The following is a 26,877-nucleotide window of genomic DNA, read 5'->3' on the forward strand; positions in this document are numbered from 1 at the left end:
TTGGGCTAATGGTGTTCAGCACTACGCAGGGCTGGGTGAGCAAAGGCTTTGTGGGGAGACCCAGGCCCCAATCTAGACCTGTACTTTCTAGCTGCTTAAGCTTGTTGTGCACATAAATCCGCCGTCACTGAGCCTCAGTTTACGGTTCAGGAAAATGGGGGAATACAAATCTCCTAACACTAGTTGTTTTGAGAATTAAGGCTCTGCCTATGGAAACTCTGCCCTGCACTGAGCACTCAGGAAGGCTTTGGTGAGCATCCTTGTTGGTGGATGGGGACCTGGAGGCTCTGGACAAGCTGACCAACCTGAGCCTGGCCTTCCTGGAGGATGTGGACTTTGGGGCAGTCAGGGCCCTATGTCCATCCCAGCTCACCCTCAATCAAGTCTGACACAGACCCGAAAACCATTTTTTCTTCTTTTATTAGAATTTTTTTGTTTTTTTTCTCAAAATTTTTATCTAAAAACAAAACAAAACAAAAAAAAAAAAACAGAAGAAAAAAAGAAAACAAACAATTATTGGAAACTTCATGGTTAAAGTGGGGAAAAGGAGAGGAGGAGCATGGAGCTGAGGCTCCGACCTCTCCAGAGAAAGTCCTCACCCTCACAGTGCCCTCTTGGTGGGGGGAGGGCAGAGCTGGGGACACCCTCCCCATGGCCAGCCTGTCTGGGGGAGAGGGCAGAGTCACAGTGGTCCGAGGGCCAGAGGGACTGGAGGGGGGCAGGGGGCCAAAGGAGTCACAGGAAGTAGTCAGCCACGGGCTTCTTGGAGGGGATGCCCCGAGTCTCCTGGGGAGCAGCCTCAAAAATGATGAAATCTTTCTGGAGATGTTCATCCAGCTCCAAGATGGCGGCCACATTCCCACAACTGGAAGTGGGAGGTAAGCAGTGTTTAAGGAGTGGGTCAGCCTAGATCCCCCACCCCCACCAGCCTCCGGGCCCAGCCAGCTCACCGGTAGCAGTAGTTGGGTGCTGACCACACAGTCAGCACAGTCTCATTGAAGTGCCACTTGTAACCTTCCATCACTAGCTGGTGGGCACGGCAGATCATGTCAATGTCGTTGGCTGCATTGAACTGGGCCACCACGTCGCTGCCAAATAGATAGCCAGCCCCACGGGGGCTTACACCCCAGCCTGTTGTGTCTGAGGCAAATGAAAGTAGGGATGGGGGTGAGGGTATCTCAAGGCTGGTTGCCCACTGCCCCTTGTAGTTGAGTATCCTGTCCACCTCTCCTAATTAACCAGAGGCCTGTGGGGCAAGGGCATGGGACCTGGATGTGTTCTAAGGGATCTTATAGGACAGAACAGCAAATTTCAGAGCAGATAAACTCCAAAGGCGAATTCCCCAACAGTCGGGACCACCACATAATCAGGGCAACCATATGATTCACTGGGCAAACAAGCACACGAGAAGGAAAGGAGGCACTCGTTAGAACAACGCCGGCACCAACAAGGACTGTCAGGGCAAACCAGGAGGCAGGTCATCCTGTGCCCTAACAGGGCAGGCTGGGAATGGTGGGAGACCTGGCTTTATTCCCTGGCTCTGCTCCATACTAGTTGGGGAAGCCCACAGAATGAGAGATCCGCAGAGGCTATCATTCTGGGTGTCTAACCTCTGCAGAAGCTGCTGACAGGTTCTGAGGCCCCTTCAAATTCAGGGAGCCAACGGTTTTGTCTTAAACAACCTTCTGAACCACGATATACATGCCCCAACCCACTCCCTGAGCTCAAGGCACCCAGCTACCTGTGCTCTACCTGCTCCTCACCGGAGGGTTCCACCCAGCCAGCAGGGCAAGCACAAAGGCCAACCCGGCCCTACTCTGCCTCAGACTCACCTGGCCTGACTGTCCCTTCAAGGGCCCCCTCAGTCTCTTGCCAAAGTAAGAGTAGAGACCTCTGTCTCTTCCACCTGCCCTCACCTTCAGGATCGGACCAGAGCAGGTCACACATGGGCCCATCATGAGGCACCTCTTGCTTCCGGTCAATTGTCCGGATCTGGTCCAGGGTCTGGATGGAGGGGGAAAGACCCCCGTGCACGCAGAAGATCTACAAGGGAGAGCAAGAAGGGAGGAAGGGAAGACTGAGCCTCAGGGCTTCTGCCATCACCCCACCCCCACAGGGCTCTGTGGTGAGTCCACCTTGCCATCGATGATGGCCGACAGGCTGAGGTAGTCAAAGATCTCAGTGCAGTAGCGCCACACAGTCACCGAGCCATACTTGCGCAGGCACTCGTCATAGAAGCCATAGACCTGGGTGATCTGGCGGCTCTCATGGTTGCCCCGAATCAGGGTGATGCGGTCAGGATAGCGAACCTGGGGGTAGCCACCAAGCCAGGGCTGAGTCTAGGCTCCGTGCCTATCTCATAACCCCACTGTCCCTCTCCTGAATCACCTCACGCCCGCCAGTGCCACTCCTTCCCCATCACTGCTGTCCCGGCCAGACATGTTATCACCTACTGCCTGAATCAGGTTGCATCCACCTCACAGGCCCCCAGCCCCTTCTTCAGAGGATGCAAACCTGACCCCGCCCCATCAACCTACAACCTAACAGCTCCTCTTCCATCTACCAGATACAGACCCAAGCCCTTAGCCAGACATTCAAGGCACTCTGTCCCTTGACCCCTTATGACCTCTCCTCCCACCAATGGATACCATATCTAGCCATACTCACTGACTTGCCACTTTCAACAATCTGGACCTCTATTCCTTCCCCTAGAATGCCACCCTGTTCATCTCATCCTCGAAGAGCCCAATCAGATGCCCCTAAGTCAAGGAAGCCTTCTTTGACCACCCCCCATCCAAGCAGATTCCGTCCATCTGTCTGTTCTCGTGCCAGACGCACTGCAGTGTTCTGGACAGCACAGCTTAGTGTCGGCTGGTTGTAATGGGAGATGAGGGCGGAGAGCATGAAGGCCAGTCACAGCCAGGTGGCCCAGACTTGGGGTCCAGAAACCAGGGGCTCCCACCTTAAGTGCCAACAGCAGGAGGAACGTTTCAACACTGTAGAAACCACGGTCCACAAAGTCCCCCATGAAGAGGTAGTTGGTCTCAGGGACGTCGCCACCCACCTGGGGAGAGAAGTGGTTCCACTTGGTTCTAAATCCATTTTCCTGTCATGTTGAGGCCCTTCTTTCACAAAGGGCCTCATCTAACTAGACATCTCCTGACCCCATTCCACTCTCCACTCACCAAATTAAAGGCTCTACTCTTAATTAGAGCTGTCTTCTAGTGACCACCTCCCCCGCCCCCGGTCACCTCGCCCAGTGTTTCCCTCATACTCACTCTGAAAAGCTCCTTGAGGTCATAGAATTGTCCATGGATGTCACCACACACCTGGAAGTGGGAAAGTGGGTCGGAACTCACTCACACAGCCCAAAAGTCTTTGTTTCCAAGGGGCTACCCTTCAAAGCACCCATTGCTTCAAAATCTTACCTGGTGTTATGAATTGAATTGTGTCCCCCAAAATACGTGTTGTAAACCCTAACACCTATACCCGTGGGTGCAGAGCCCTGATGGTGCAGTGGTTAAGAGCTCGGCTGCTAATCAAAAGGTCGGCAGTTCGAATCCACCAGCCGCTCCTCGGAAACCCTATGGGACAGTTCTACTCTGTCCTATAGGGTTGCTATGAGTCAGAATCGACTCGACGGCAACAGGTTTGGTTTTGGTTTTTGTACCTGTGGTTATAATCCTGTTGGAGAATCTGGGTTTTCTCTGCTATGTTAATGAGGCAGTGTTAGTGCAGGGTGTCTTAAATCAATCTCTTTTGAGATACAAAAGAGCAGATTAAGTAAGAATTAAGGAAGCAGAGATGGCGGAAGAGAGATACCACACACCACATGAAGATCACCAAGGAACTGAGAAACAGAAGCTGAAGAGAGACAAGAACCTTTCCCTAGAGCTCAAAGAGAAAGAAAGCCTTCCCCTATAGCCGGCGCTCTGAATTCAGACTTCTAGCCTCCTAAACTGTGAGAAAATAAGTATCTGTTTATTAAAACCACCCATTGTAGTATTTGTTGTAGCAGCACTAGATAACTAAGACACTTCACTAAGCCTCTACTTCTCAGGGACAAAAGTCTACTCTCCCACCCCAAATTGGCCTGGTCTAGAATCACCCACCGTCCCACACCGAGTGCTAATGGTTCTATGGGCAAGAACTAGAGACACGTCTCTCCAGCTAGACTTCCAGCTCTTGGAGGACCTGGACCCCTCTTCCTCCCACTCCCCTCAAGGTACACAGAATGAAGGTACTAACACAGGGCCAGAGAAACACATGGAATAGAACCATTCACCAAATTAGAAGTCCTTCTGTTCTGGTGAAGAGTAGCCCCACCAAATAAAAGACCCTTCCCATAACATCCACTTCTTACAGCAGGACTCCCTTGAAGAAGGATGCGGCTTTCTTGGTCCCCAGGAATGAGATAGACCTAGGGAGCCTGCAGAGCTAAGGGGAATGCCCATGTGCCCTGGAGGGACAGGGGTACTCACTGTGACTGGCGAGTCCACCCTCTGCACGTTGCTCTCCTCCACTAAGATCTCTCTGGAGACAGGAGAAGACCAGGGTCACCTCAGCCAGGCCAGCCCAGCCCAATTCCTGAGCTTTTTTTTGAAGGGAGGGGAGGATATGAGGTGGTCCTTGAACCTCTAAGGGGCAGGAGTGAGGTCTGCAATTTCCCCAGGGCAGGCTGACCTGGCCCCCCCACTGCACACCCTTCCATGGCACCCTGCTACCAAAACAACAAAATCCAGGCTCCTATTCCAGCATTCAAAACCCTTGCTGTGACCTTCCCAGCCTTGGCTCCCTTTCTCACATCCAGCACTCACTCCCAGAAAACAGGTCTCCTTATCCTCTCCACACACAGCACTCTGCTGAAGCTGTTCCCTCAGCCTGGAGTCGTACCTGAGACTGTGCCCTTTGCTGAGATCTTATAGTCACTCTCCACTACTCGTAGGGCCCTTCTCCCAGAATACCCAAAGACACAGGGTGGTGCCCTGGCAGGCCAATCGTCAGATGCACCTTCCGAGTGATGTGCTCGTCATACTTTTTCAATATCTACTTAGAGGCGGTGAGGACTTTACTCTTTTACTTCTCCTTATAGTACAGTCGAGGAGCCCTGGTGGCACAGTGGTTAAAATGCTTGGCTGCTAACCGAAAGGTTCCAACCTACCAGCCTCTCCACAAGAAAAAGATGTGGCAGTCTGCTTCCGTAAAGGTTTACAGCCTTGGAAATCCTAGGCGGCAGCTCTCCTCTGTGCTACGGGGACACTGTGAGTCAGAACTGACTCAAAAGCAGTGCCTTTTCATTTTGTAGTACAGTCTACTTCTACTTCAGTGAGCACAAGGTAAAATGGTTTTGTCAATTACAGACATCCAACTTTAGTATCACATTTCCAAATTTTGTCCCTGATAACAGCAGTGCTGAACATTTGCACTCATACCATGTGCCAAGCCTGTGTTAAGAGTTTTGCATGGATGACCTCATGCAATTGAACCACCACCCTCAAAGGCAGGTACTACGATGATTCCCACTGCACAGACGAAGCAACTGAAGCCCGGGAGGCTACTGGTGTGGCCGGGGTCATACAGGTGGGATGGGAACCTGGGCAGCCTGGCTCCAGGGTCCAACTCTTTTATCAAGCTATCCTGATGTGAGGGATCCAGGTACTTGCCCAGCCCTCACTCTTGCCACCAGGTCTCCTCCCACTAGACTGTGAGCTCCCTGAGCTCACGGAATGGGAGGACTCACGTCCCACAGGGTGCTCTATATGACAAAGGCAGAACAAGGGAGGTTTGCCCTGACTTTCTAGGAATGGGGAGGCACTGGCGGTGGTCAGAGAGGCCGTAACAAAAACTGGGCTCTCCCACATGTACTGCATCTTGTGTTGAACATGCTTCCACATCAACTGTTTATAATGACTGTTCCAACAGACTAGAGAAGGTGCTTTACATCTTTATCTGACGAATAAAGAAACCAATACTTAGAGAAAAGAGTGGCAGAGTCAAGGTCACAAAGCTGGAGAGTGACTGAATGGGAACTCAGGAGGTCCAATTTCCTGAGAATTCCTGTCAGCCCCTTCCAGACCCCAGGTCAAAACCTGAAACCCAGTGACATAACATACAGGGCCCTCGCTCTCCGTAAAACCCCTCCTCGGTGCCAGTGGGGCCCCAGTGGGAACAAGGCGCAGGTTCCGAGCTCAGCTCTGTCACTTGCAGCACATCGCCAGCCCTCTTGTGGCTCACACCTGCCCGCTTTACTTCCACAACTAATACTACCTTCATTAAGTGCCTACCAGTGTGTCAGGCCCTGTCCCTGGAGAATCTCATTTGAGGCTCAGAGAGGTGAAGTCACTTGACCATGGTCCCACTGCTTACAGCAGTGGCAAACCTAGGATTCCTAATGAAGACTGCCTGACTCAAAAGCTTCTGCCCTTTTTAATATGCTCATTTTTTAATAGGAGCAATTTCAGCAAACATTGTAGACCTCTGTGGCTCCTAGGGTAGGAATCTACATACACTCTGAGCAAGCTGAAGCTCAGGGCACCACCTGCCTCAGCCTGGGCCCCTGCTGGGTCCCCAGAAGGCCATGGGCAGGTGCTAAGCGTTGGTCCTCCTTCAGACTGGGCCTGGGACAATGGTGGCCGACTCAGGTCTCAGCCTAGTACCTCCTACCTCCTTTCCATTCCAACTGGGCAGGACCCTCCCGGCCATCAGTCCATAGCTCCCTGCAGCCTTTCGCAGCTCACTTCGAAGTCTAAATGCCTCTACTTGCCCATCAATGGGCGTGGAGAACAAAGACATGGATGCAAAACCAACGCACTCTCCCCCTAGCTCTAAAATCTTAGGTAATACATTTATCTTCTCTGAGGCTAGTTTCCTCTTCTGTGGAGTAAATACTATCCCTGCCCTGCCTATTCCATAGGACGGCTGCAAGAAGCAATACAGAATAAATGCCCAACTTCTCCATTACTCTGAAAACTCCAGCATGCTATTCAAGCATTAGCTATCACCACACTGATCCAGCTTAAAGAGAATAGTGACAGGCAGCAATTGGTTGAAGTTCCTGAAAATGCCAGTCAGGACAGCTGAAAGCAGCTTTGGGCTGGTCTGGTCAGAGCGATTTCCTTCAACTTGCAAAAAACAGAGCAGCCACAGTCACTTAAAAAGGGTGTTCACCATCCCCATGCAGGACCTGTCTGGCTGCAAGAGGTCTGTTTGTGTGGGCAGAGCCAAGCAAAGAGCCTGACAGCCACAGGGTCAGAACCAAGCCACTTCCTCACTGGGTCACCTCAGTCAGGTCATCTGGCTCCTAGGAATGATGGCCTTCTCTTTGGCAAAAGGGAGCAAGTAATTCCAACCTCCCACGCTGCTGTGGGGAGGAAATGGACTTACGTTTCTTGCCAGTATAGAACCAGACTATTAGTGGGCCTGTTGTTCAATAAAGGAGCCTTGGTGGTGCAGTGGTAAAGTGCTTGGCTACTAACCAAGAGGTTGGTGGTTTGAACTCACCAGCCGCTCTCTGGGAGAAAGATATGGCAGTCTGCTTCCATAACGATTACACCGTTGGAAACCCCATTGGGCAGTTCTAGTTTGTTCTATAGGGTCGATATGAGTTAGAATCGACTCGACGGCGATGGGGTTGGTTGTTGAATAAATGTAGAGTAATTCGGCCGGCTTCTCCCACAGTTCTCCAGCCTGATGGCAGTCAGTCAACCAGTTCCTCAGAGGAGGCAGGTAATTAGTCTCCTCACAGTACCCACCCATGTCAGAGCCTTCACTCTGACTCCCATCCTGCTTAGAATGCCCTTCCTCATGGTCCTGTTCCCATCAGCTATACAAATCACCTTAACCTTTCAAGACCTACAGTCTCTTAAAAGCTTTCTTTGATGACTTCAGTCCCTGTCAACGTTGCCCTTTTCCAACATAGTATTAACACCTAACAATTTCTGAACGCTTATTTGTACAAAGCACTATGCTCAGCTCGTTCCAGGCACCAGCTCACTGAATCTTCACAATCGTCTTATTCAGTACTACTATTCCCACTTGACAGATGAAGAAACTGAGTTTCAGAGCACACACCACTACAAACACAGCTAATAAATGGCAGAGATCATATTCAAACCTAGAGCCACCAGATTCTGAAGCCCGTGCTCTTAATAACGGTATCATCGTACTTGCCGTAAAACACTGAGCTTGGCCTCCCTCAACTCAATGCTTAATTTATGTTGGCTTATTTGCTACTTCTTAGGCTCCCACACTGCACACAAATTGAGTTCAACTCCACCTTCTTGCATTATGGAACAGGACATGGAGAACTGGCTTCAGACTACAGCCCTTACTTGCTGGTAATTCAGAACATGAGATTCCTCACCTGTAAAATGCGGACAATTTTACCTCCTTTTAAGGGTTGCTGTTAGAATTAAAACAATTTTGTCAGACACAGTCTGTAGCTTTCCTGCCTCAAACCTTTGTCTTTGTCACCCCCCCCCTTCCTTTCCTTATTCTTCAAGATCTGCCCTAAAGGTCAGCTCCTCCAAGAAGCCTGCTCTGTTACCCCAGATAGATGGGCTTGTTTCTCTGAACTGCCTAAGTAATTTCTAGAAGTCCCTTTTACTCCACTGAAAAAATATTATCTGATAGTTTATCCAGGTCTGTCTCTCCCAACAGGCTGGTAGCTTCTGGAGGAACGAGAGAGCTATTCTGCTCCTCTCTGGGAAACTTCCAGGATGGGGCAGGCCCGAAGTTTTCAGCTGCGTTTGCCCCAGGCCAGAATCCCTGGGTGGCAACCGGACTCACCTGGCCTTGGCGCACAGGGCTTTGACTTCACTCTCTTTGATGAGCTCGCAGCGCCGCAGCTGCTCTATCTGCCGGTCCAGGTCGCTGATCTCCGCCATGGCCCACCCCCCGGCGCGGGTCAGAGCCGGGGCCACCGCCCCCTCCGTACCGCACAGGGGTCTCCTGGGAAAGGCGAAGACGAGCCCGCGGATCAGAATGTCAGTGCGGGGCGCAGGGGGGCAGCACGGTTCTGAGGCTGGCCCGCCCCCCCATCCCCGCCTCCCCTTACATCGGCCCCGGGACCCCCAGCGTCCCACGGCCCTGACCGCACCCCCGCTAACTCCCGTCGAACCCCGCGGGTCCCGCGCTAGGGACGGTGGCCTAGAGGGGTCTCTGACTATTACCGCCGCCGCGACTCCGGTTCCGCCTCTCAGGCTCCCGACTCCCTCCTTCCCTCCGCTTTGGGCCGCCGCCACCACCGCTTCTACGTCCGGCCCCGCCGCGGAAGCAAGGGGAAGCCAGTTCCGCCGCGCGCCGGATGTGGCGTCATACACACGCCCCTACTCCCCGGCCGCGCCCTTAACCGTACCTCTGCAGCTAAGAATAGAAATGAGTTGAAAGAACCGGATGTTGGCAACCTGCGGGCGGAAGTTATTGTGGGCTTCGCTGGCTGGCGCTGAGGTGGCCGTTGGAGACCCTAATATAGTGCCCTCCGGTTTCAGTTAGGGACACTGAAGCTGGACTTGTAACTTCATTTTGACCTGTTTTAGTCTGCCTCCCCCACTACAATCCTTGAGGGATGGGACTGTAGTTCACCATTGCACCCCCGTGCTTAGAGTAATGCCTGGCATGTAGTAGGTTTACGTAAGTATTTGTTCAATGGATGAAAGAATCCCAGACCAAGTCTCTCTCTTCAGGAAAATCTTTGCCATGGAGGCCCTCCAAAGTTAGAGCCTACCTTTCTCACACCAAGCCTATGCCTCAGGCAGCATGACCTGATTCCAAAATGGTCCCCTGGACACCCCTCAATTGTTTCCTATTGCTTGCTTTAAAGAGGAAGGCACTGGCTCAGAGAGATTTAAGTAACTTGTTCATGGTTGCATAGTTAAGAATTTGAGATTTGAATCAAGGTTGAATTTGAATCCAGGAAAGCCGTGTTCTTAATTCTAATTCCTCCTATCACTTACGCTTCTGGAACCGTCTGTCATTATAAAACTAAGATATCCCGAACTCCCTAAACTGACATTTGTTAAGTTCTTTGCTTCTCTATTCTATCTTGCTGCAGGTACAGAAAGCTATTGGTCTTTAAGCAAAATGACTTTTTTAGCCTTCTGAGCCTTTTAGAATGTCCTTTTCATTATCTTCTGCTGATCCTCAATTTTCATGTTTTACTTCAGATGTCCCCCCAGAGAATTGAAAGAGGCTAGGTACAGAAGTGAGGCCAAAGTCTGGACGGCCACTAGGGGAAAGTGGTTTGAGGATGTAGGCAACAGATGCAAATGTGCAGAGATAAGGTCCAAGTTTTTAAACTCCTCTAGGAGATTCTAGGTAAGTCAGTTCTATGAGGATTATTGCAGGGATTCTTTGTAGAGATGAGAAAGGTCAAAATTTTTTTTCATGAGAGAGGAGCTCAGACAGGAAAAGGCCCTCACCAGGAAAGGCTAGGGGTGAGGGACGTTGCAGGGAACTTGCAAAGTGGCAGCAAGACTAGGTCCCTGGTTGTAGCTAGGATCTTCAGCAGCTGAAAACACCTGGTGGTGTTACTGCTACACCCCAGGCTGTTATTGAGGAAGAGTTCCAGGCATGGCACAGGACTCTCACTGGCTTCATGGACTGCAAGCAGCTACAGAGGCTCACTTCTTAACCTGGAACCTGAGCTCCACAATTGTGCATCTGTGTATATCTGCGTTGTTGAGCGTGTTGGAGAGGATTCTAAATTCCTCAAGGGGTTCCACAGCCCCAAAACCTAAAAAAGCTGATTCTAATCCCATTTCCTGTTAAGATGGGGAAACAGAGGCGCTCAATAGTGTAGATTAAGGGGATATGAATTAACAATCCTGTTTCTACCAAGAAACAGTACAATCTTGGGCAAGACAGCCCTAAACATAAATTGAGAATAATAGTACTAGTTCATACAGAGCACTTACTACATTGCCTGGCTCATAGCACTCAGGAAATGTCAACTCTTATCAGTAGCCGTTTCTGTCACAGAGCTTCCACACCCGTGAGCTCTGGGCCTAAAAATGAGGCTGCACCTGCGGCCTCCTAAGACTTAAACAGTGTACATGCACTCCCCAACCGTGAGCCCTATCAGATGCTGCTGGTAGAAGAGGCGGAGCACTAGTAGTGGTTCAAAGAAAATTTCACAAGCTCTCCACCTTCCTCAAAGCCCTGGGTAAATATAAAACAGAGCAGGAAGGTCCTTCCCCACCCTCTTCACTCTTCTCCTGCCCAGGAAGAACATAAAACAAGGGTTCTTTCTTCTGGGCTCTGCCACCTTCCCAGGCCCTCCCTTGCCCCACACGACAGACACAGACAACAGACTCCCCCTTCAATAGTTGTTTATTGGCAGTAGGCTAGAAAGGGTGATGGAGTTAGCATTTACAAACAACACCACGCACCAATGTCACGAGGGTGGCAAGAGTGACAGGAAAGAGTGGCCTGGAGCCTCGGATGATGCCCTCCCCTCCAGAGTGAGTATGGGAGAGGGCAGGAGCCTGGAGTGTTGAGGGGCCAGCCTTAGAACACCTCCACTTAGTAGGCATGGTTAGAGATGAAGAGGGATTGGCTGGCTGCGGCCCCAGCCTGACCGCTTGGGGTGTACTTTCCTTGGCAGGCGAGGCTGTTGGCCTAAGAGGGGAGAGGAGCCAGAGTGAGGAGAGTTCTCCTCAGAATCCCATATGCCCAGGCACCCTACCCACCTCCTGCCCCACATCCTTACCAGGGCTCGCTTGACATACTCCTCCTGGGCAGCCTTCAGGTTCTCCTTTTTCCCACCCCAGGCCTTCAGGGCAGAGGCCTGCAGGGCTCGGCCATAGGAGAAGGTCAGGGCCCATGGCTTCAACAGGGGGCACTTGTTGATGGCGTTGAGGTTGATGGATGCCTCCTCCTCACTCTGGCCTCCAGAGAGGAAGGTGATTCCTGCAGAACAAGCGAGATGGGGAAGGGGGGTTGTAGTCAAGACACCCAGGGGACTTGGTAGGAACCCCTAGAAGCTGCTCTGGAAATCAGACCAAATGGGCGTGTAAGGATTGCAGGTACAATTCATCCACCTCCCAGTGGCCAAGATGAGGGTGCAGGCCTCACCAGTAACAGCGGGGGGCACTGTGCGGCGCAATGCTGTGACAGTTGCCATGGCAATCTCCTCGTGAGAAAACTTTTGCGTGCAGGCGTGGCCTGGAGTTACCATATTGGGCTTCAGCAAGGTGCCTTCCAGGTAGACGTGGTGGTCACTCAGAGCCTTGTAGACGGCAGCCAGCACCTAGAGCAGGGAAGGACCAAAGTGGGGTGGGGTGGGGTACAGGGATGAGACCCAGGGTCCCCAGCCCACCACACTGCCCAGGCAGGCAGGCAACCTACCTTCTCAGTTACAACCTGACAGTGCTTCAGGTCATGGTCCCCATCAGGGAGGATCTCAGGCTCCACAATGGGCACGATACCATTCTGCAGACAGATGAGGGACAGGGTGGCTGTGAGGCCTCCTAACCCGGAGCCCCACCTATAGCTCCACAGTCATCGGCCAAGATCTTATCTCCAAGACCACAGGGACTCATGGCCTCAAAGCCCTGGCGGACTGCAGGAGATAGGAATCTCCTTCAGATCCACCCTCGCAATCCCTACTCTGCCCCCTCTGGCCTCGGGAGAAGCCTTTTGAGTGTGTCCTCAGCAAGGCCATGCCTGGTGCCCAATTTGTGCCTAATAAGTATCAGGAACGGCTGCCATTAGGGAGGCAGGCATGCTGGCATATGGGTGGCAGGCTAGCTGGCACTCTGGAACTAAATAAGGTGGGAGGAGGCCTGTTGGGGACCTGCATACCCACCTGCTGGCAGATGCTGGCATAACGGGCCAGCACGTTGGCATTTTCCATGATGGCGAGGGCTGAGGGGGTATGTTCCCCAATTTTCAGCACACAGCGCCATTTGGCAAAGTCAGCTCCGTCCTTCTTATACTGGGCACAGCGCTCAGACAGCCCATCCAGCCCTGAAGAGGAGACAGCAGAGTCAGAGAATGGTAGGGGAGGGAAGCATGGGGCTCTTACTCACCTTCAGCACCCGAGAGGGGTACCAGCCCAGGCAGATTGGGTTAGTATGGTGGGGAGCCAAACAGTTCTCACCTTGGGTGGTGGTCTCGCCATTTGTTCCTGCCAGGGGTACCACACCCTTGTCAACCTGTTGGGTGGGGGGACAGAGGAAATGATCTCTAGTACCCTTTTACCCTCCGTGACCCCAGTCTGTCCCCAACCTTACTTAATGTCTCAAGTAGCAGCTCACAGTTTGCAAATGTTTTCACTTAGTTGCAATACATGATCCTATGAAGCAGGGTATGTGGGGATATTATTTGACAGAATGTTAAGCGAATTGGGTATAAGGAGCCTTAGGGTCTACCACTTACTGTGTGAGCAAAACACTTGGACTTCCCTGAGCCTCTGGTTTCTCATCGGTAAAAAGGGAACAATACCTCCCTCTTAGAATTATGAGGCTTAACGATGCCAAGTAGGTAACCTGTCTCCAGCTTTTCTTACACATTCTTCAAAAGAGATCTAGGCAGACTCCACCTAAGTCGCTGAGCTCCTATGTCAATGTTCACCCCCCGCCCTACCCCATTACTCTGGATTACTTTCCCCCAGATCCATCCCAAATCTCACATCCTAAGGCCCAGCCCCCTCACCTTGATGCCCACAACACCGCCCTTGGATTTGATAACTTGGGGGAATGGACGCCCATCATCCGCCTTCTGGTAGAGTGTCTCATGGAAGAGGATGACACCCCCAATGCAGGGGTTCACGCGGTCGTCAGCAGTCAGCAGCAGCTGGCGGTAGAATCGCCGGTTCTCCTCGGTGTTCTCAGTTCCAATGGACTGCAGCCGCTTGGCAATGCTTCCTGGAAGGGAGTGTCAACGGGGAATAAGGGATCAGCCTGCCACCCCGACCCTGGGTCCTCCTCCCCAGCTTTGTCTTCTGCCCGCACCAGTGGACTCATCTGCAGCCAGGATGCCCTTGCCCGGAGCCACAATGCGATGAGCGATTTCAAAAAGCTCCTTCTTCTGCTCCGGGGTCAGTGCTGGGTGTTGGTGGGACATGGTGTTGGTGGTGGCAGGTTCCTGGGTAGAGGAGGTAGGTGGGGGAGGACTGGTTAGCTGGGCCTTCCCATGGTCTCCCAGCCAGCAGGGTCCCTTGCCTGGAGGTCAGGGCAAATGTTCCCTACCTTCCCTGCCCCACACCCGGCAGGATCTGAGCCAGTTCCTGTCCCCAGCTCTCCCCTATACCCAGCTTCCCTATACTAGGCCTGCCTCCTGTACCTTTCCTAACTCTGTGTGTTGCTGGGTGTTGCCCAGCTGAGGGTGGGGCTGTGATCTGGCGTCTGGGGTAAAGGAAAACGCCAGAGCCAATGACAGGTGGGTCATGTAGAAGCTGGACCCTTCTGGCTTGCGCCTTGCCATGGGGTCACCTTGCCTAGAAGCAAAACCGAACCGGGGTATTTTAGAATTAAAAGGTCACATACAGGGCAGAGAGCCCAACTCCCTCATCCAAAAGGGTACAGAGTAGAGAAAGGTCTGTGTGCTCAAAGCCACACAACGGCCAGATCTGAAATTAGAACCCAGACCTTCTGACTGCCACAGGGGTGTTCCTTCCAATCCACCCTAACTCTCAGGGCTGGCCCAGGCCCCGATGCCTCAAGGACATTCCAAGGTCAAGCCTCACCCCCCTCCAGATTAGGGGGAAAGTGTTAAGAAAAAAGTAGAAGGGCAATGAGGGGCCCAGGAAAGGGCAGCAGAGCTAGTAGGCCCCAAGTGGAGAAAAGGGTAAGGTCTGTCGTTCTCACTGCTCATACAGGAAAAGAATGTGAAGGAGAGGCAAGCGCCCCACCCTTTCCCCGGAAAAATATTCTTGTCTGCTCGCACGGCTGCGGCTGTTCCAGGCTCAGAATCAAGGTCACCCGATAAAGAAAGACAAGCAAAGTATTAACGGGTAAGCAGGCTCAGCCAAGGGGTCTCCCCTCACGGCCAGGGGCGCCCCTTCTCCCAGGAAGGTAAAGACCTCCCGCTTGCGGGAGCCCTGAGGTGGCATATAGGGTGGCCCCCAACCCTCGCTGTCTGTTGGGATCTCTACAGAGGCAAACAGGACATAATCCGTGCAAGAGAGGGGGATGATGGTCTTCTACCTCGTCCTGCTTCCTCCCGCCGCCATCACTCAGCGCGCGGAGTCACTGCATTGCGCAGCAAACCGAGGAAACTTTAGTTGGCGAGGATTGGGGGGGTCTGGGCTGGGAGCAGGAGTGTGTGTGTGTCCGGGCGGGGGGAAATACTGCGGTGGGAGGGCTCCGAACCGACGCCCGCCCCCGCCACTGCCCCCTGGACCCTTCTCCACCGTCCCTGATCTGACCCTCGCACGTGGCCACGGGCGCTCACCTAGCACAGAAGAGGGGTGGACTTGAGGGCTGCAGCGGCGGAGAGCGGCGGGTGGACTGCGAGAGCGAACACAGCGTTCGTCACCAACACCTGGGTTCGGCGGCGCGTTCCAAAAGGAATGCAGCCTATTCAATTCCGGAGGGGGCGGGTAGCAGGGAGGCGGTACCAGGCCCTTTAAAGGCACTGCGCCACTATCCGCCGGGTTTTTTCCTTTGCAGGGGGCTGGGAGGCGCCCCAGCGTCCTACGGCAGGCGAGTAACTCTGGCAGAGGCCGCCCCGAAAAAGCGAAGCCCGGAGGCGGGGCTGGGGAAGGGGGGAACACGGCGACGAGAATATGATCCCTCCCCTGCCTCCCTCCTCGGATGTGACTCGGACCACATCCTGCGGGTCGCCAGGGTCCTCCCCTTTTTCTCCCCTCGCCTGGCGCGCTCTGGGCCGCCGTGACTCAGCCTGATTTTTGGCACCGGAGAAGATGGGGGAGGGGTGGGGGTAAGCGCATGGAAGTGCCAGGAAAGATGAAGGCTCAGCTTCCCCACCCGGGCCAGCCCGCGGCCCAGGCAGCGCTAGCTTCCAGCCTGTGTTTAGGCAGCGCGTGTCTCGTCGTAACAGAATCGAGAGGTCGGGCGTATATACTGCGGGCTCTCGGCGCAGGGCCCGGGGCCGCCCCTTCCCCGTGTCACCTGCCCATGCGTAAGAAAGGCGGAGGAGAGGGCGGAGAGTGGACGCACAGGAAGCGGGAAAGGACGGCTCGGGCAAGCCCGGGCGGAGGCGGCGCGTCTGGGAAAGGCAGCCGTGCCCGCGCACGCGCTCTCCGCCCAAAGCCGGCGTGTACAGGCCTGAGCCCCGGCAACCACGGAAAAACACCACGCGGAAACTGATCGGCTGTGGCTCGGACCAAACAAGTCTTGGGAATGTGAAACACCTGACTTCCCTCTCCAAGATAAAATCCATACCCGAGTTGATAAAACAACCAAAAACCAAACCCATTGCCATCCAGTCGATTCCGCCTCCTAATGACCCTATCGGACAGAGCAGAACTGCCCCAAAGGGTTTCCAAGGAGCGGCTGGTGGATCCCAACTGCCGGGGTTTTGGTTAGCAGTGGAGCTCTTAGATACTCCCACATAATTCCCGAGTTTCCCATTCCCTCCGGCCAGGCCTCCCCTCCCCACCCAGATCCCCTCGGCCCGACCCCACCGCAGGCTCCATCCAGCCGGCGGCCCACCTGAGAGGAGGCTGAAGGAGCCGGCAGAGCCTGGTCGGCAGCGCGTGCGCCAGCTGCACTGGGGCTGGGTTATAAAGCCGCTCCTGCTCCCCCCACCAACATCCTGACCTTCTCCGGTGACCCTTGCCCTTTTCCCGCCACGGATCCGCTGGCAGGGACCTATATTTAGGGAAACCTGAAGCCCCTGACATTCAAGCCAGCATAGGGCCCAAAGTGGGAGCAGGGTGAGGTGGACGGAGGAGGAAGCCGCAGACATGCCCTATGGGGGGAGGGGGGGCAGTGAAGGGAGAAGGGCTCTGCCCACTCACCAGCACTTCAGAGGAAATTTCTTCCTTGGAAATCCAGACTGAGGCACTTGGTTGTCAAGGGAAATAAATCTTTGGGCAGGGATCTGTGGAGAGGGGAGGAAGGGTAAGGGCACTCAGATGGTGTGGTTCTCCTTGCCTCCCTCCTGGTGGCCCCTGCGATGAGCCCCTCCTTCCCTGACTGGACCTTGATGGCGGTTGTGATTCTCTGGAGCCCATTTCTTTAGAAGGAGAGAGAAGGCAGGCACTACACTCACCCCCAAAAATAACCAAGAGTCCATGGGCAGGGAGGTGGCTGGGGCACACCAATATCCTGATAATCCAGGCCCAAGTTTCTCCCATAATGTTGTCTGTGGTAGGCAGTGTCCCCCATGCTCACCTTCAAATATATACAGTTTATTGGGAGAGGGAAAGAGGAGGGCAGGGGTACCTGCCAGAGCACTAGCCCTTCCCTCTTTTGGCCCTTGGAAGGGGCTGCAGTCTGGCTGGCCGAGGGCACTCTGAGTCCTGCCCTGCAGGGAGCCAGGCCCTCAACTGCTGGTTCACAGGCCAGTGAGCTGAGCCGGCCATTTGTAGTTCCAGTGGCCTGGAGAAAGGTGTCCTGAGGCCCCCTAGGAAGGAGGGCACGTGGGCCCTGGGGGCTGGCCACTTCCCAAAGGGCAGGGACCCTGGGTCCTCATCGAAGCTTGATCTCAAAGCAGAGGCAGTTGAGGCTCTGGCAGTCAGGAAGTTGGCACGCACAGGCACAATCGCACAGTGGGCAGCAGTGGGGGTAGCGAGGGGCCCAATCCTAAGAGAGAAGAGAGAGGAGTAAGGGAGATGGGCAGGAGAAGGCCTAAAGCTGCTTCCCTCTCAGGGAAGAAGAACAGAGAGGCCTGGAAGTCACATTTTCCCAGTGGAACAGAGAATACCATTGCTTTGGGAACAAAGCAATTCCCTGTGCTGTTGAGAAATCAGCAATAAGGAAATGTTCTGAACCAAGTTCAGGAGCTGGAAGAAATTATTCAGGGGGTTCTCTCCTTCCTCCCATTTTAATAGATGAAGAGCCTGAGGGCCAGAGACCTGGGTCCCGCACTAGACTTTGGGTGCTCCAATGTCCAGCTCAAAGATGGGGCTATTATATCCTCTTGGCCTCTACCATTATGCAATTCAGAGTTAATAGACATGGAGATTTTCTTTTCAATTTTCAGTTTTATTTCCATCATGAAAATACCGTTAGGTTGTTTGAATTCTTCTTCGGCATGCAGACTAACTTCAGGATCTCATTTATCATTCATTTTCTCAGCCAGCCAGTCAACAAACATTTTTGAGCACCCACTCTGTGCAAGGCACAGACTGTATTCATGAATGATTAAAACAATCTTTTTAGGTTTCCTCTTGAAAATGATTATTTTCATATTAAAAATTTTAATTAAAAAAGTTTTATTGCTTTTAATTATCAGAACCCTGAGTAGTGGGCCTCTTTACAAAAGAGGAAATAAAGGCTCAGAAAGGGGAGCGATTTGCCCAAAAGAACACAACTAAGGAATGGAGCCTGGAGCCAGGTCTCCCTGCTTCCAGTCCTGTGATCCCCCTTGACCCCATACAGCCCCACTCCTAGCCTCCTATGACCAAGAACATCAGCTTCTTCCTGGGTTTGCAAGGGCAGAGGCAGTTCATTTCATTCTTTGTAGAGCTAGCATGGGGACGCACGCTCAGCAGGGGTATGAGCTATGGACGAATGCTGAATGGATGAATCAAAGCATATCAGTGCTTCCTCTTTAGGCAAAGAAGAAAGAAGAGGGGTTCTCAGCTCCCAGGAGAAAACAGAAGGCCTATCTCTTGGGGAACAGGAACAGCATGTTCTTAGAGACAGAGAGAACCGCCCTACACCAACCCACTCCTCTTCTGCCCGGAGACAGGGATGATCTGTGGCTGCTTTGGGCATGCCTAGGCATCAGGCCAAGTGGTTGGAGTAGGACATGCCCAGGATGGCTGTGTGACAGAAGACTGGCTCCTTGAGGCCAGGGGCAGAGCTGGTGACAGTGACAGTTGCACAGCTCAGTCAGAGACCAGGCCAAGCCAGGAATAGGGAAGTGACCTTTCGAACAGCTGAGGTTTTCGGGGTGCAGTGTCAGATGACTAGTGAGATCAGATATCACTTGGGGCTCCGGTGAGGGACAGTGTTCTACCATCTACAGGGAGCAGAGTCTTAACTGGGCTGGTGCCACTGCCATCAGAATTGCCTCACAGAGGGGAGGTTAGAAGGATCATAAGTAGCAAGGACAGTGAAACGGCCTCCTTGTGTTTGATGAGGGTGTGGTTTGCAGTGTTTCTGGGGAGTCACAGTCTGGGGATATAATAGGCTCTGCTGGGTTTTGGAGGACCACACCATCATTCTGTGTGCAGAACTGGTGGCTGAGGGAGGCCACGCTGCCCTCATCTCAGAAAAGAAGGTATTAAAAGCATTTTTTGGCTCTGTCCCCTGGAAGGGTTTAGAGCTAGTCATTAATAACTGCCTAATGGATTTCTTGACTCTCACAAGTAGCCATGTGGCTTCTCTGGAAAGAATCTGTTTAAGTACATTAAACAAGGACTCCACAAGACAGTTAACCCTTTTGTTTCTCTAGAGGCTACATTGTTATATCTCTGGAATTTTTTCACTTTGGTTTTGTGAGGGCCAGCCACTACCTTACTGGTAAGAACTCAGGCCCTGGAGTGAGTCAGGCCTGGGTATGAATCTCAGCTGGGCTAATTTGTGTTTTGAAGCTCAGAGTCCTCATCTCTGAAATAAATACACCTACTTCATAGGGTCATTGTGGGAAATCAGTGGAAGAACGAAGCATGATGCCTGGTACATAGTGAACACTCAGTAAAAGAGAGCTGTTCTTGTTATATCACAGCTCTATCTCCCTTTAGCAGTTCTTAACCCTAGTGTGCATCAGAATCACCTGAGAACTTAAAAATCCACCACCTACAGTCCCATCCCAGACCTACTGAGTGTGGGGCCTGGGTGCCTGGATTGCCTTTTAAGCCCCATATGTGCTGCTGATCACATCATTTCCCACGTTCTATTAGAACTGCCTTTTCTGCCTTCAGCAGGTATAAGCCCCATAAGGGCTGGGAACTTGTCTATCTTGTCAGCACAGTGCCTCAACAGTGACTCCATAAATCTTTGGTAAGCGAGTAAATAAGTGAATGGATGCACTGGATCCTCTCAGCATGCCTGTGAAAGAAGAGAGAAAGAGAAACCTGAGTTTGTGTCCTGGATGGCCCAGCTGCACAATCTCAGGTGAGTCAATCAAGCCTCTGTAAGCCTCAGTGTCTACAACTGTAAAATGGGCAAGAGCTTTGTAACTCCTGAAACAATTCTACAAGTTTGTGGATATTATTATTACTCTCAGGAAACTGAGGATGAGAGCTTTAAGTGTGCTTTGTGGAAAGACGGATGAAGACAGAGAATGACCCCGCCCCACCCTCCACTGCACTAGATTCAATCTTGGCTCCAGCAGAAGCCAGACAGGATCAGGCCCTGAGGTCTCCAGCTCTGGAGGGGAAGGTGGGAGGGAACAGTCCCTCCTTACAGTGCATCTTACTCCATCCTCACTCCCAAGGAGGAGAAGTTGGGCCCCTGACTATTTACTTCATGTAGGCGGAAGAGGAAGGGGCGGGGGTTATGCCCAGGACGGGGCCAGAGATCATTTTCTAATTCAGCATTTCCTATCAAAGTTTTCAGGACCCAGGGTTGTCTCCTTTCTCCCCTTTACCCCTTAAGCTCCTGCCCTGGGGCCCCTGCCCCTACCTATGCCTGAGAAAGCAAAAGCAGACTATTTGAAAGAGGACAGCTCCTTGTCCCATAATTTATTTCAGAACCCAAAGCATCTCCCAGGGATTTGTAACCACTCCACCTAGCCCAAGTTATGAATTTGCTGGGGTTTGGTCTTTTGACCTCACTCTCCTCTCCTAAGCCTTCAAGGTCACTACTCCAGAGGGCAGGAAGTTTGCTATCTAAATCTCTGAGCCCCAAATAATCGCTGCCTAGGAAGGTAGTTGATTACTCTGAACATCTTTATACTTGCAAATGCAAAAATGGCCTGTCTTCTTTGAGCCAGGTTCATCTCTGAGGATTCCATTTCAACTAATGCTATGGAGCAGTTTGCTAAGTGAGTCTCTACTGTGTAACACTGGAGAAGTGACTAAATTCCCTAAGCCAGTTTGTTCCTCTGCAAAAGGAGGGACCATCTGCTTCCGTAAAGATTACAGCCAAGAAAACCCTATGGGGCAGTTCTACTTTGTCACATGGGGTTGCCGTGAGTTGGAACTGACACACAACACCAATGACATCTACATGTACAGGCATGGATAGGTGGCCAAGAAGTGATACCAAGTTTAAAAAAGGCAAGTCGCAGTTACGACGAAACAGAATATGTGGTATGAGCTCATTTTTGCCAAATAATAGTAACACAGCAGTGATTGTACTGTATATTAGTATATGAGGGACATACACAAAACGTAGCTACCTTGAGTTGGAGGGCTGGTTTATAAAAGTGGTCTGTACTTTCTATGTATTTCTATCATGCACACTTTGTAAACAATGCTCTCTGTAACCAGAAAAAAAAAAAAAAAAAAAAAGAGAGATAAGTTATTTAAAAAACCCAGCTCTCCGGGTTGTTGGGAAAGATAATAATGTCTACAGAGTGCTTGGCAGTGTTTGGAACACAGTATTGACTCAATGAATAGGGGCAGCTCTGTGGCAGGCTCTGTTTTTGATTTTTTAACTATCATTTTCAGAAGTGTTGATTATGTGTCATACACTTATGTACATTACCTTTCTCCAACTGTCACCCTATTTTCTTCAAGGAGCGTTCCTCATCAGAAAGTATCCCATATGTTGTGTATGTTGTTTTGGGCTGTCTCCACCTGACCCGGTACTTGGAACCATGCCTGGCCTAAAGTAGGTGCTCAATAATAAATGTTGTTGAACAAATAAGTGAATACACACATAGTAGCCAGATCAGGGGCTCAGTGAGTCAGGGGGTAGGAATGGCACTCACAGCTTCAGCGGGCTGGGGGCAGCAGGCATCCAGGTAGAGGGCTGGGCTAGGCAGGGGGAAGTCACAGGCTTCTGCACAGGTCCAGCAGCAGTCTCGGGGCCCTGAGGCACCTGGCTTCCTGCAGGGGGAGCTGCAGTCTGTGCAGCAGCCCAGGGCCTAGGAGATAGCAGGGCTCAGGATCTGGTCCTGGGGCAGGTAGGGACAGCCAAGAGTCTTGGCTTTTGGGAGAGGGGCAGGAGAAGGCTCTGCTGGGGATAGGAGAGAAGAAACCTCTCCCTTTTGGACCCAGGAAAAGGATAGATGGGAGGGCTAAATGGCAAAGATGTTTGAGGGCAAGAGTATGCAGACAGGGGGATAGGATGACTGGGTCCCTCTTCCCCATAGACACCACCCTTTTTCCCCCGACAAGGCCCCTCACCAGCAGGCAATGCCTAATCAGAAGTACTAGGCCCAGCAGCAACAGATAGATGCCCACAGCGATGAAGACGATGGCGGGGATGGGGAGCAGCAGGGAAGGACTGCTGACAGGAGCCGGGGTTGGATTCCACGGGCTAGAGGAAGCCTGCGTGAGCACAGGAGGAAGGGGTGACAAGGAGGCAGGGAGGGGCTGCGGGAACACAGGAATGCCAGAAGGTAAACGGAAGTGGCTGGGAGAAGGGGAGGAACAACTACCAGGTGGTGGGGACAGAGTCAATAGGACTCCATCCTGACTCACTGTCTTGTCCCCCAAGCCTGCCTTTTTTTCCTGCCATCCCTAATTCAGCACCATCAGGGTCATTCTAGACTTTCCTGAGACTTATTTACCTTCCTTTCAGAATACCTGTCCAAACACTCTCTTATCTCTAACTCCACTGCCAGTACCTCAGCCCATATCCCGGGTCCCTATAAAGGGCTTGGCTGCTAACCAAAAGGTCGGCGGTTCGAACCCACCAGCTGCTCCATGGGAAAAAGATGTAGCACTCTGCTTCCATAAAGATTTCAGCCTTGGAAACACCATGGGGCAGTTCAACACTGTCCTATAGGGTCACTATGAGTCGGGATCGACTGGACAGCAACTGGTTTGGTTTTGGTTTTGGTTTTAGAACTGTCTTCCAGCCTGTAATTTTGCCCCTCTTCACACCAACTGTCCTTGTGTATACCTCCCTTCCTTACAATCCATCAATGGCTCCCATGGACTCAGTCTAAACTTCTTATTTAAGTAACAAAACTCTTCATCTAGCCCTGCCTACCTCTCCCTTCACCCCCACCCTTGATTGCTTGGCAAAATCCTCCTCCTGTCAGGACCAGTGGGTCCCCTCCCCTGGGCAGTCCAACCCTCGAACTCTCTCATACAGCTGTTGTCCTGAGCTGGGAGGGTCTATGTTGTGTAAAGAACCTCCTCCCCAGTCCAGGGGCTCGAAGGCTGGAAACGGTGCTGAGGGGCCGCACCAGGGAGGGGAAGGGGCCTGGACTCACGTCCATGGGGCAGGGCAGCGCCAGTCAGTCCAGAAGCTGCAGGGAAAGAAGGTCCTGGGTCTTAGAGGCTGGGAGGGTCCGTTAGACTGGAGTGACCGTTCTCCTCCTCCCATTTCCCGTTTGGGTAAACTGAGGCTCAGCTACGGCCCCTGGTCCAGACAGTGGGGGTCGGGGTCCAGGGATTCGAGGGCGGCGCCTCCCTCGCAAGCTCCAGACCGGCCCAGGCCACATCCCTCCGTTGTCCCCACACCCCAGGCTCCTTCCGCCGACCCATCTCCATCACCTGCACCCTTAGGACCGCCGTCAGTTCACAGATTCTGCGTTGCGGTCGGTCTAGCCAGCCTCGGCAGCAAAGCCGCGCAAAAGTCTTCCCCTACTTCTTGAAGTTGCCATGGGGAACCAACCGGAGCACCGCTCCTACGGCGGCCGCCGGGACCCAAAAGTCGTCCGCCGCCTCTCTTCGCCTGTTCTTTCTTCCTTGGCCACGAACTCTTCTTACCGAGATTCGCGGCGCTTTCTCTCGGTGACTGAATCGAAATGGGAATTCCCGCCACCACCAGCCTAGGTCGGATCCTCATCATATGATGGACATCGAAGGAGGCATCCAGGGTCCTGGGGCGCTACAAAGGGAGGACTGAACCCCCAGGATACACCATCAACTTGCTGTGTGATTTTGGCCAAGCCAGTGAGCCTCACTGAGTTCATTTCCTCGACTGTAAAATGAAGAAGCGTCTCCCTCACGGAGATATTGTAAAAATCAAAACTACTCATCCCCCATTAGAATAGCAATGATCAAAAAGACAGGAAACGACATGTGTTGGCGAGGTTGTGGAAAAACTGGAACCCTCATCCATTGCTGCTGGGAATGTAAAATGGTGCAGCCACCGTGGAAAAGTTTGGCGGTTCCTCAAAGAGTTGAACGTACAATTACCATATGATCCAGCATTCCCAATCCTAGAAGAAGTGAAGGCAAGAACGCTAACAGAAACCTGTACACCAATTGTAATCGTTGGAGTTGTGTGTCAACTTGACTGGGCCATGATTCTCAGTGGTTGGGCAGTTATGATGTAGTTTGGCTGTCATATAATGATGTGATCACCTCCGTGATGGGATCTGCTGTGCGTAGCCAATCAGTTGAAGGGGAATTTCCGTGAGGATGTGGCCTGCATCCAATATAGGCAGACTTTGTGGCAACATTCTGGGCTTTTGCTCACTCTGGATCCTGCATCTGGCTCGTTTGTCTGAGCTTTAGTTCTTGGGACTTGAGCTAGCGGCTTACCTCCATCTTGCCTGCCAATTTGGGATTTGTTGGTCTTTGCAGCCTGTGAGCAACAGCCCTGCTGTCTGACCTACCAATCTTGGGTTCACCAGCCCCTGTGGCTACATGAATCAAAAGAAACCTCCAGCCTGACCCATGGGCTTGGGACGTACCAGCCTCTGCAACCACGTGAGCCATTTCCTTGGTGTAAATCTCTCTATATACATATGTTTATATGCTTTACTGGTTTTGCTTCTCTAGGGAACCCAGCCTAAGATGCCAATGTTCATTGCAGCATTTTTCACAATAGCCAAAAGGTGGAAACAACCAAAATGTCCATCAACAGATAAATGAGTAAACAAAATGTGGTGTGTGTGTATAAATATATATACAATGGAATATTATGCCGTTGTAAAGAGAAATGAAGTCCTGGTGCATACCACAACATGGATGAAAACATTGTGCTGAGCAAAATAAGTCAGTCACAAAAGGACAAATACCATATGATCTCACTTATATGAAATAAGCAAATATATAGAAACCAAAGAGTATTAGTGGTTACCAGGGGTGGGGAAGAGGGGGAAAGAAGGAGTTTTTGTTTGGGGGGCATTGAGTTTATGTTAATGGTGGTGGAATATTTTGGATGAGGATAATGATAATGGTGGCACAACATGAAAAATAATCAATGTCATGGAATTGTAAACGTGGAGGTTGTTGGTGAATGTTTTGGTATGTATAGTTTCACCACACACACACACACACACACACAAAACATGAAAAAATACTACTGTTAACTGTGTGGAATTAGCATCAATATTTTTTCAGCCTGACTCCACCTCTCTGTTTTTACTGACAGTGCCCTAATTTAAGACTTCATCGTCTGGTCCCTTCAGTCTTCACATCACTGTCGAAGTGATGTCCTACAACCCACATCAGATCTTGTTCTTTCCCTGTTTTAAAACCTCTAAAAGCTCCCACTGCCTCCAAGGTTGTCAGCACTATTCACACTAGGCCCTCCCTGTCTCCATTTACACATTCACAGCACGTCCCGCTGGGTGCTAAGCACTGCTCTAGGCTCTGGGGTTCCAGTAGAGAAGAAGACAAGCAAAATGCCTGCCCTCATGTTATTACATTCTTCTGGGGGAGTCAGATAATAAATATGTAAACAAATAAGATTGTCTTGTGCCCCATTAGGTCTTTCACAGCTCTACCATAGTATCTGTTCAAGGTTCCTCATCCAGCCCATAGAGTTTCACACCTCTATGCCCTTGTAGATGCTGTTCCCGCTGCCTGGAACATCCTTCCCCTGTTTTCCTCCGACAATTCCCTCCCAACTCCTCAAGCCTCTGCTCAGAAAGTTGTGCCTCAGTGAGATCTTCCTGCTAACCTCAGGCAGAGGAGGCTGCTTTGGGCTCTGTGTTCCCATAGATACACACACACACACACAATTCTAGAACTTATCACAGGGCAAGAACTTTAATTATCCATTTCAGTGTCTGGCTCCCGATTAGACTGTAAGTACCTGAGGCCTGGTCTGGCTCTTCTCTGTATCCTAAGCCCTAGCACTTGGCCTAGCCTCGGGGGCCTCTCCAGTGAGTACTCACTGATTCAATGAATGAATCGCATCCAACTCTATCCATAAATGAAGCATTGTTATTATTGTTGCCCTAGTTCCATTGGCTCTCAGAGAGCTCAAACCATCCCCACTCCCCTTTCGTTCTTGAAATTTTTTGGTTTACGCACACATGCATACTCACCTAAGTATACCTCTCCCATAGAGGCCTCAGACTTCATGTGCGATTGCTGCATCCTGGCATTTTCCCCTGAAAGCAGGGCCACCGTATACCTGCTTTTGTCCATGTTCTCCAACTCTGACGTACCACACCTGCTGCCCCTGGGGATTTCCTGTACCAGGAGGCAGCCACAGAAATTGCCAGGATCTGTGTCCCAGGGTCTCAAATCTCCCCTCCCACCTCCAACTACACCAAGAGAGTCTTAGCCACCCCAGCCCTCTCAGAGGTGGCTTCCAAGCCCAGAAAATGGGAGTCTAAGTGTCCCCCTGTCATCATCCTTGATCCTAAGGCTCTCTTCTTGTCTGCCCCATCTCCTTTGCAGAATACCCAGGGCCAAGATGAGACCAGTTTCCACCTCAGCCCCAGGAAAGGCCTCAGATGACACAGACTCCCTCACTCTCTTTAGGTCCTGCCAAC

At 51.9% G+C, this 26,877-nt stretch overlaps 2 protein-coding genes across 6 annotated transcripts; both read right to left on the reverse strand.

The window, feature by feature from the left end:
* Positions 1-407: 407 nt before the first annotated feature.
* On the reverse strand, positions 408-9,277 carry PPP4C (protein phosphatase 4 catalytic subunit). 2 transcript variants are annotated; one of them, XM_004386629.2, is made up of 9 exons: positions 9,171-9,277; positions 8,788-8,949; positions 4,482-4,533; positions 3,279-3,329; positions 2,963-3,064; positions 2,136-2,309; positions 1,917-2,043; positions 951-1,140; positions 408-865 (listed from the first exon to the last, which is right to left on the reverse strand). In XM_004386629.2, exons 2-9 carry the CDS (start codon positions 8,883-8,885, stop codon positions 736-738), a joined length of 924 nt encoding a protein of 307 aa, XP_004386686.1. In that variant the 5' UTR covers positions 8,886-8,949; positions 9,171-9,277; the 3' UTR covers positions 408-735. The 2 variants fall into 2 exon arrangements, with proteins under 2 accessions (XP_004386686.1, XP_023596795.1); XM_023741027.1 differs by lacking the exon at positions 2,136-2,309 and having other exon boundaries at positions 529-865; positions 9,171-9,256.
* Positions 9,278-11,307: 2,030 nt separating this feature from the next.
* Positions 11,308-17,146, reverse strand: ALDOA (aldolase, fructose-bisphosphate A). Of its 4 annotated transcripts, none has more exons than XM_012558476.2 (9): positions 16,925-17,146; positions 13,953-14,085; positions 13,654-13,865; positions 13,100-13,154; positions 12,806-12,966; positions 12,346-12,429; positions 12,073-12,247; positions 11,708-11,907; positions 11,308-11,616 (listed from the first exon to the last, which is right to left on the reverse strand). In XM_012558476.2, exons 2-9 carry the CDS (start codon positions 14,062-14,064, stop codon positions 11,521-11,523), a joined length of 1,095 nt encoding a protein of 364 aa, XP_012413930.1. In that variant the 5' UTR covers positions 14,065-14,085; positions 16,925-17,146; the 3' UTR covers positions 11,308-11,520. The 4 variants fall into 4 exon arrangements, with proteins under 4 accessions (XP_012413930.1, XP_004386689.1, XP_023596796.1 ...); XM_004386632.2 differs by lacking the exon at positions 16,925-17,146 and adding an exon at positions 15,394-15,649; XM_023741028.1 differs by lacking the exon at positions 16,925-17,146 and adding an exon at positions 14,284-15,180.
* Between the last annotated feature and the right edge of the window lie 9,731 nt (positions 17,147-26,877).

The sequence above is a fragment of the Trichechus manatus genome, unplaced genomic scaffold (genome assembly GCF_000243295.1).
Source record: "Trichechus manatus latirostris isolate Lorelei unplaced genomic scaffold, TriManLat1.0 scaffold00170, whole genome shotgun sequence".
NCBI lineage: Eukaryota > Metazoa > Chordata > Mammalia > Sirenia > Trichechidae > Trichechus > Trichechus manatus.

Bases quoted from the DNA above. Each gene is read 5' to 3' on its own strand.
- PPP4C (XM_004386629.2), bottom strand. From the start codon at position 8,885: ATGGCGGAGATCAGCGACCTGGACCGGCAGATAGAGCAGCTGCGGCGC. The intron at 3,065-3,278 runs GTGAGTATGAGG...TTCTCTCCCCAG, and splicing joins ACCTCAAGGAGCTTTTCAGA to GTGGGTGGCGACGTCCCTGA. The intron at 1,141-1,916 runs GTGAGGGCAGGT...CATTTGCCTCAG, and splicing joins GCTCTGGTCCGATCCTGAAG to ACACAACAGGCTGGGGTGTA.
- ALDOA (XM_023741028.1), bottom strand. From the start codon at position 14,424: ATGGCAAGGCGCAAGCCAGAAGGGTCCAGCTTCTACATGACCCACCTG. The intron at 12,967-13,099 runs GTGAGAACTGTT...TCTCCTCTTCAG, and splicing joins TGGCGAGACCACCACCCAAG to GGCTGGATGGGCTGTCTGAG. The intron at 11,617-11,707 runs GTAAGGATGTGG...CTCCCCTCTTAG, and splicing joins AGTATGTCAAGCGAGCCCTG to GCCAACAGCCTCGCCTGCCA.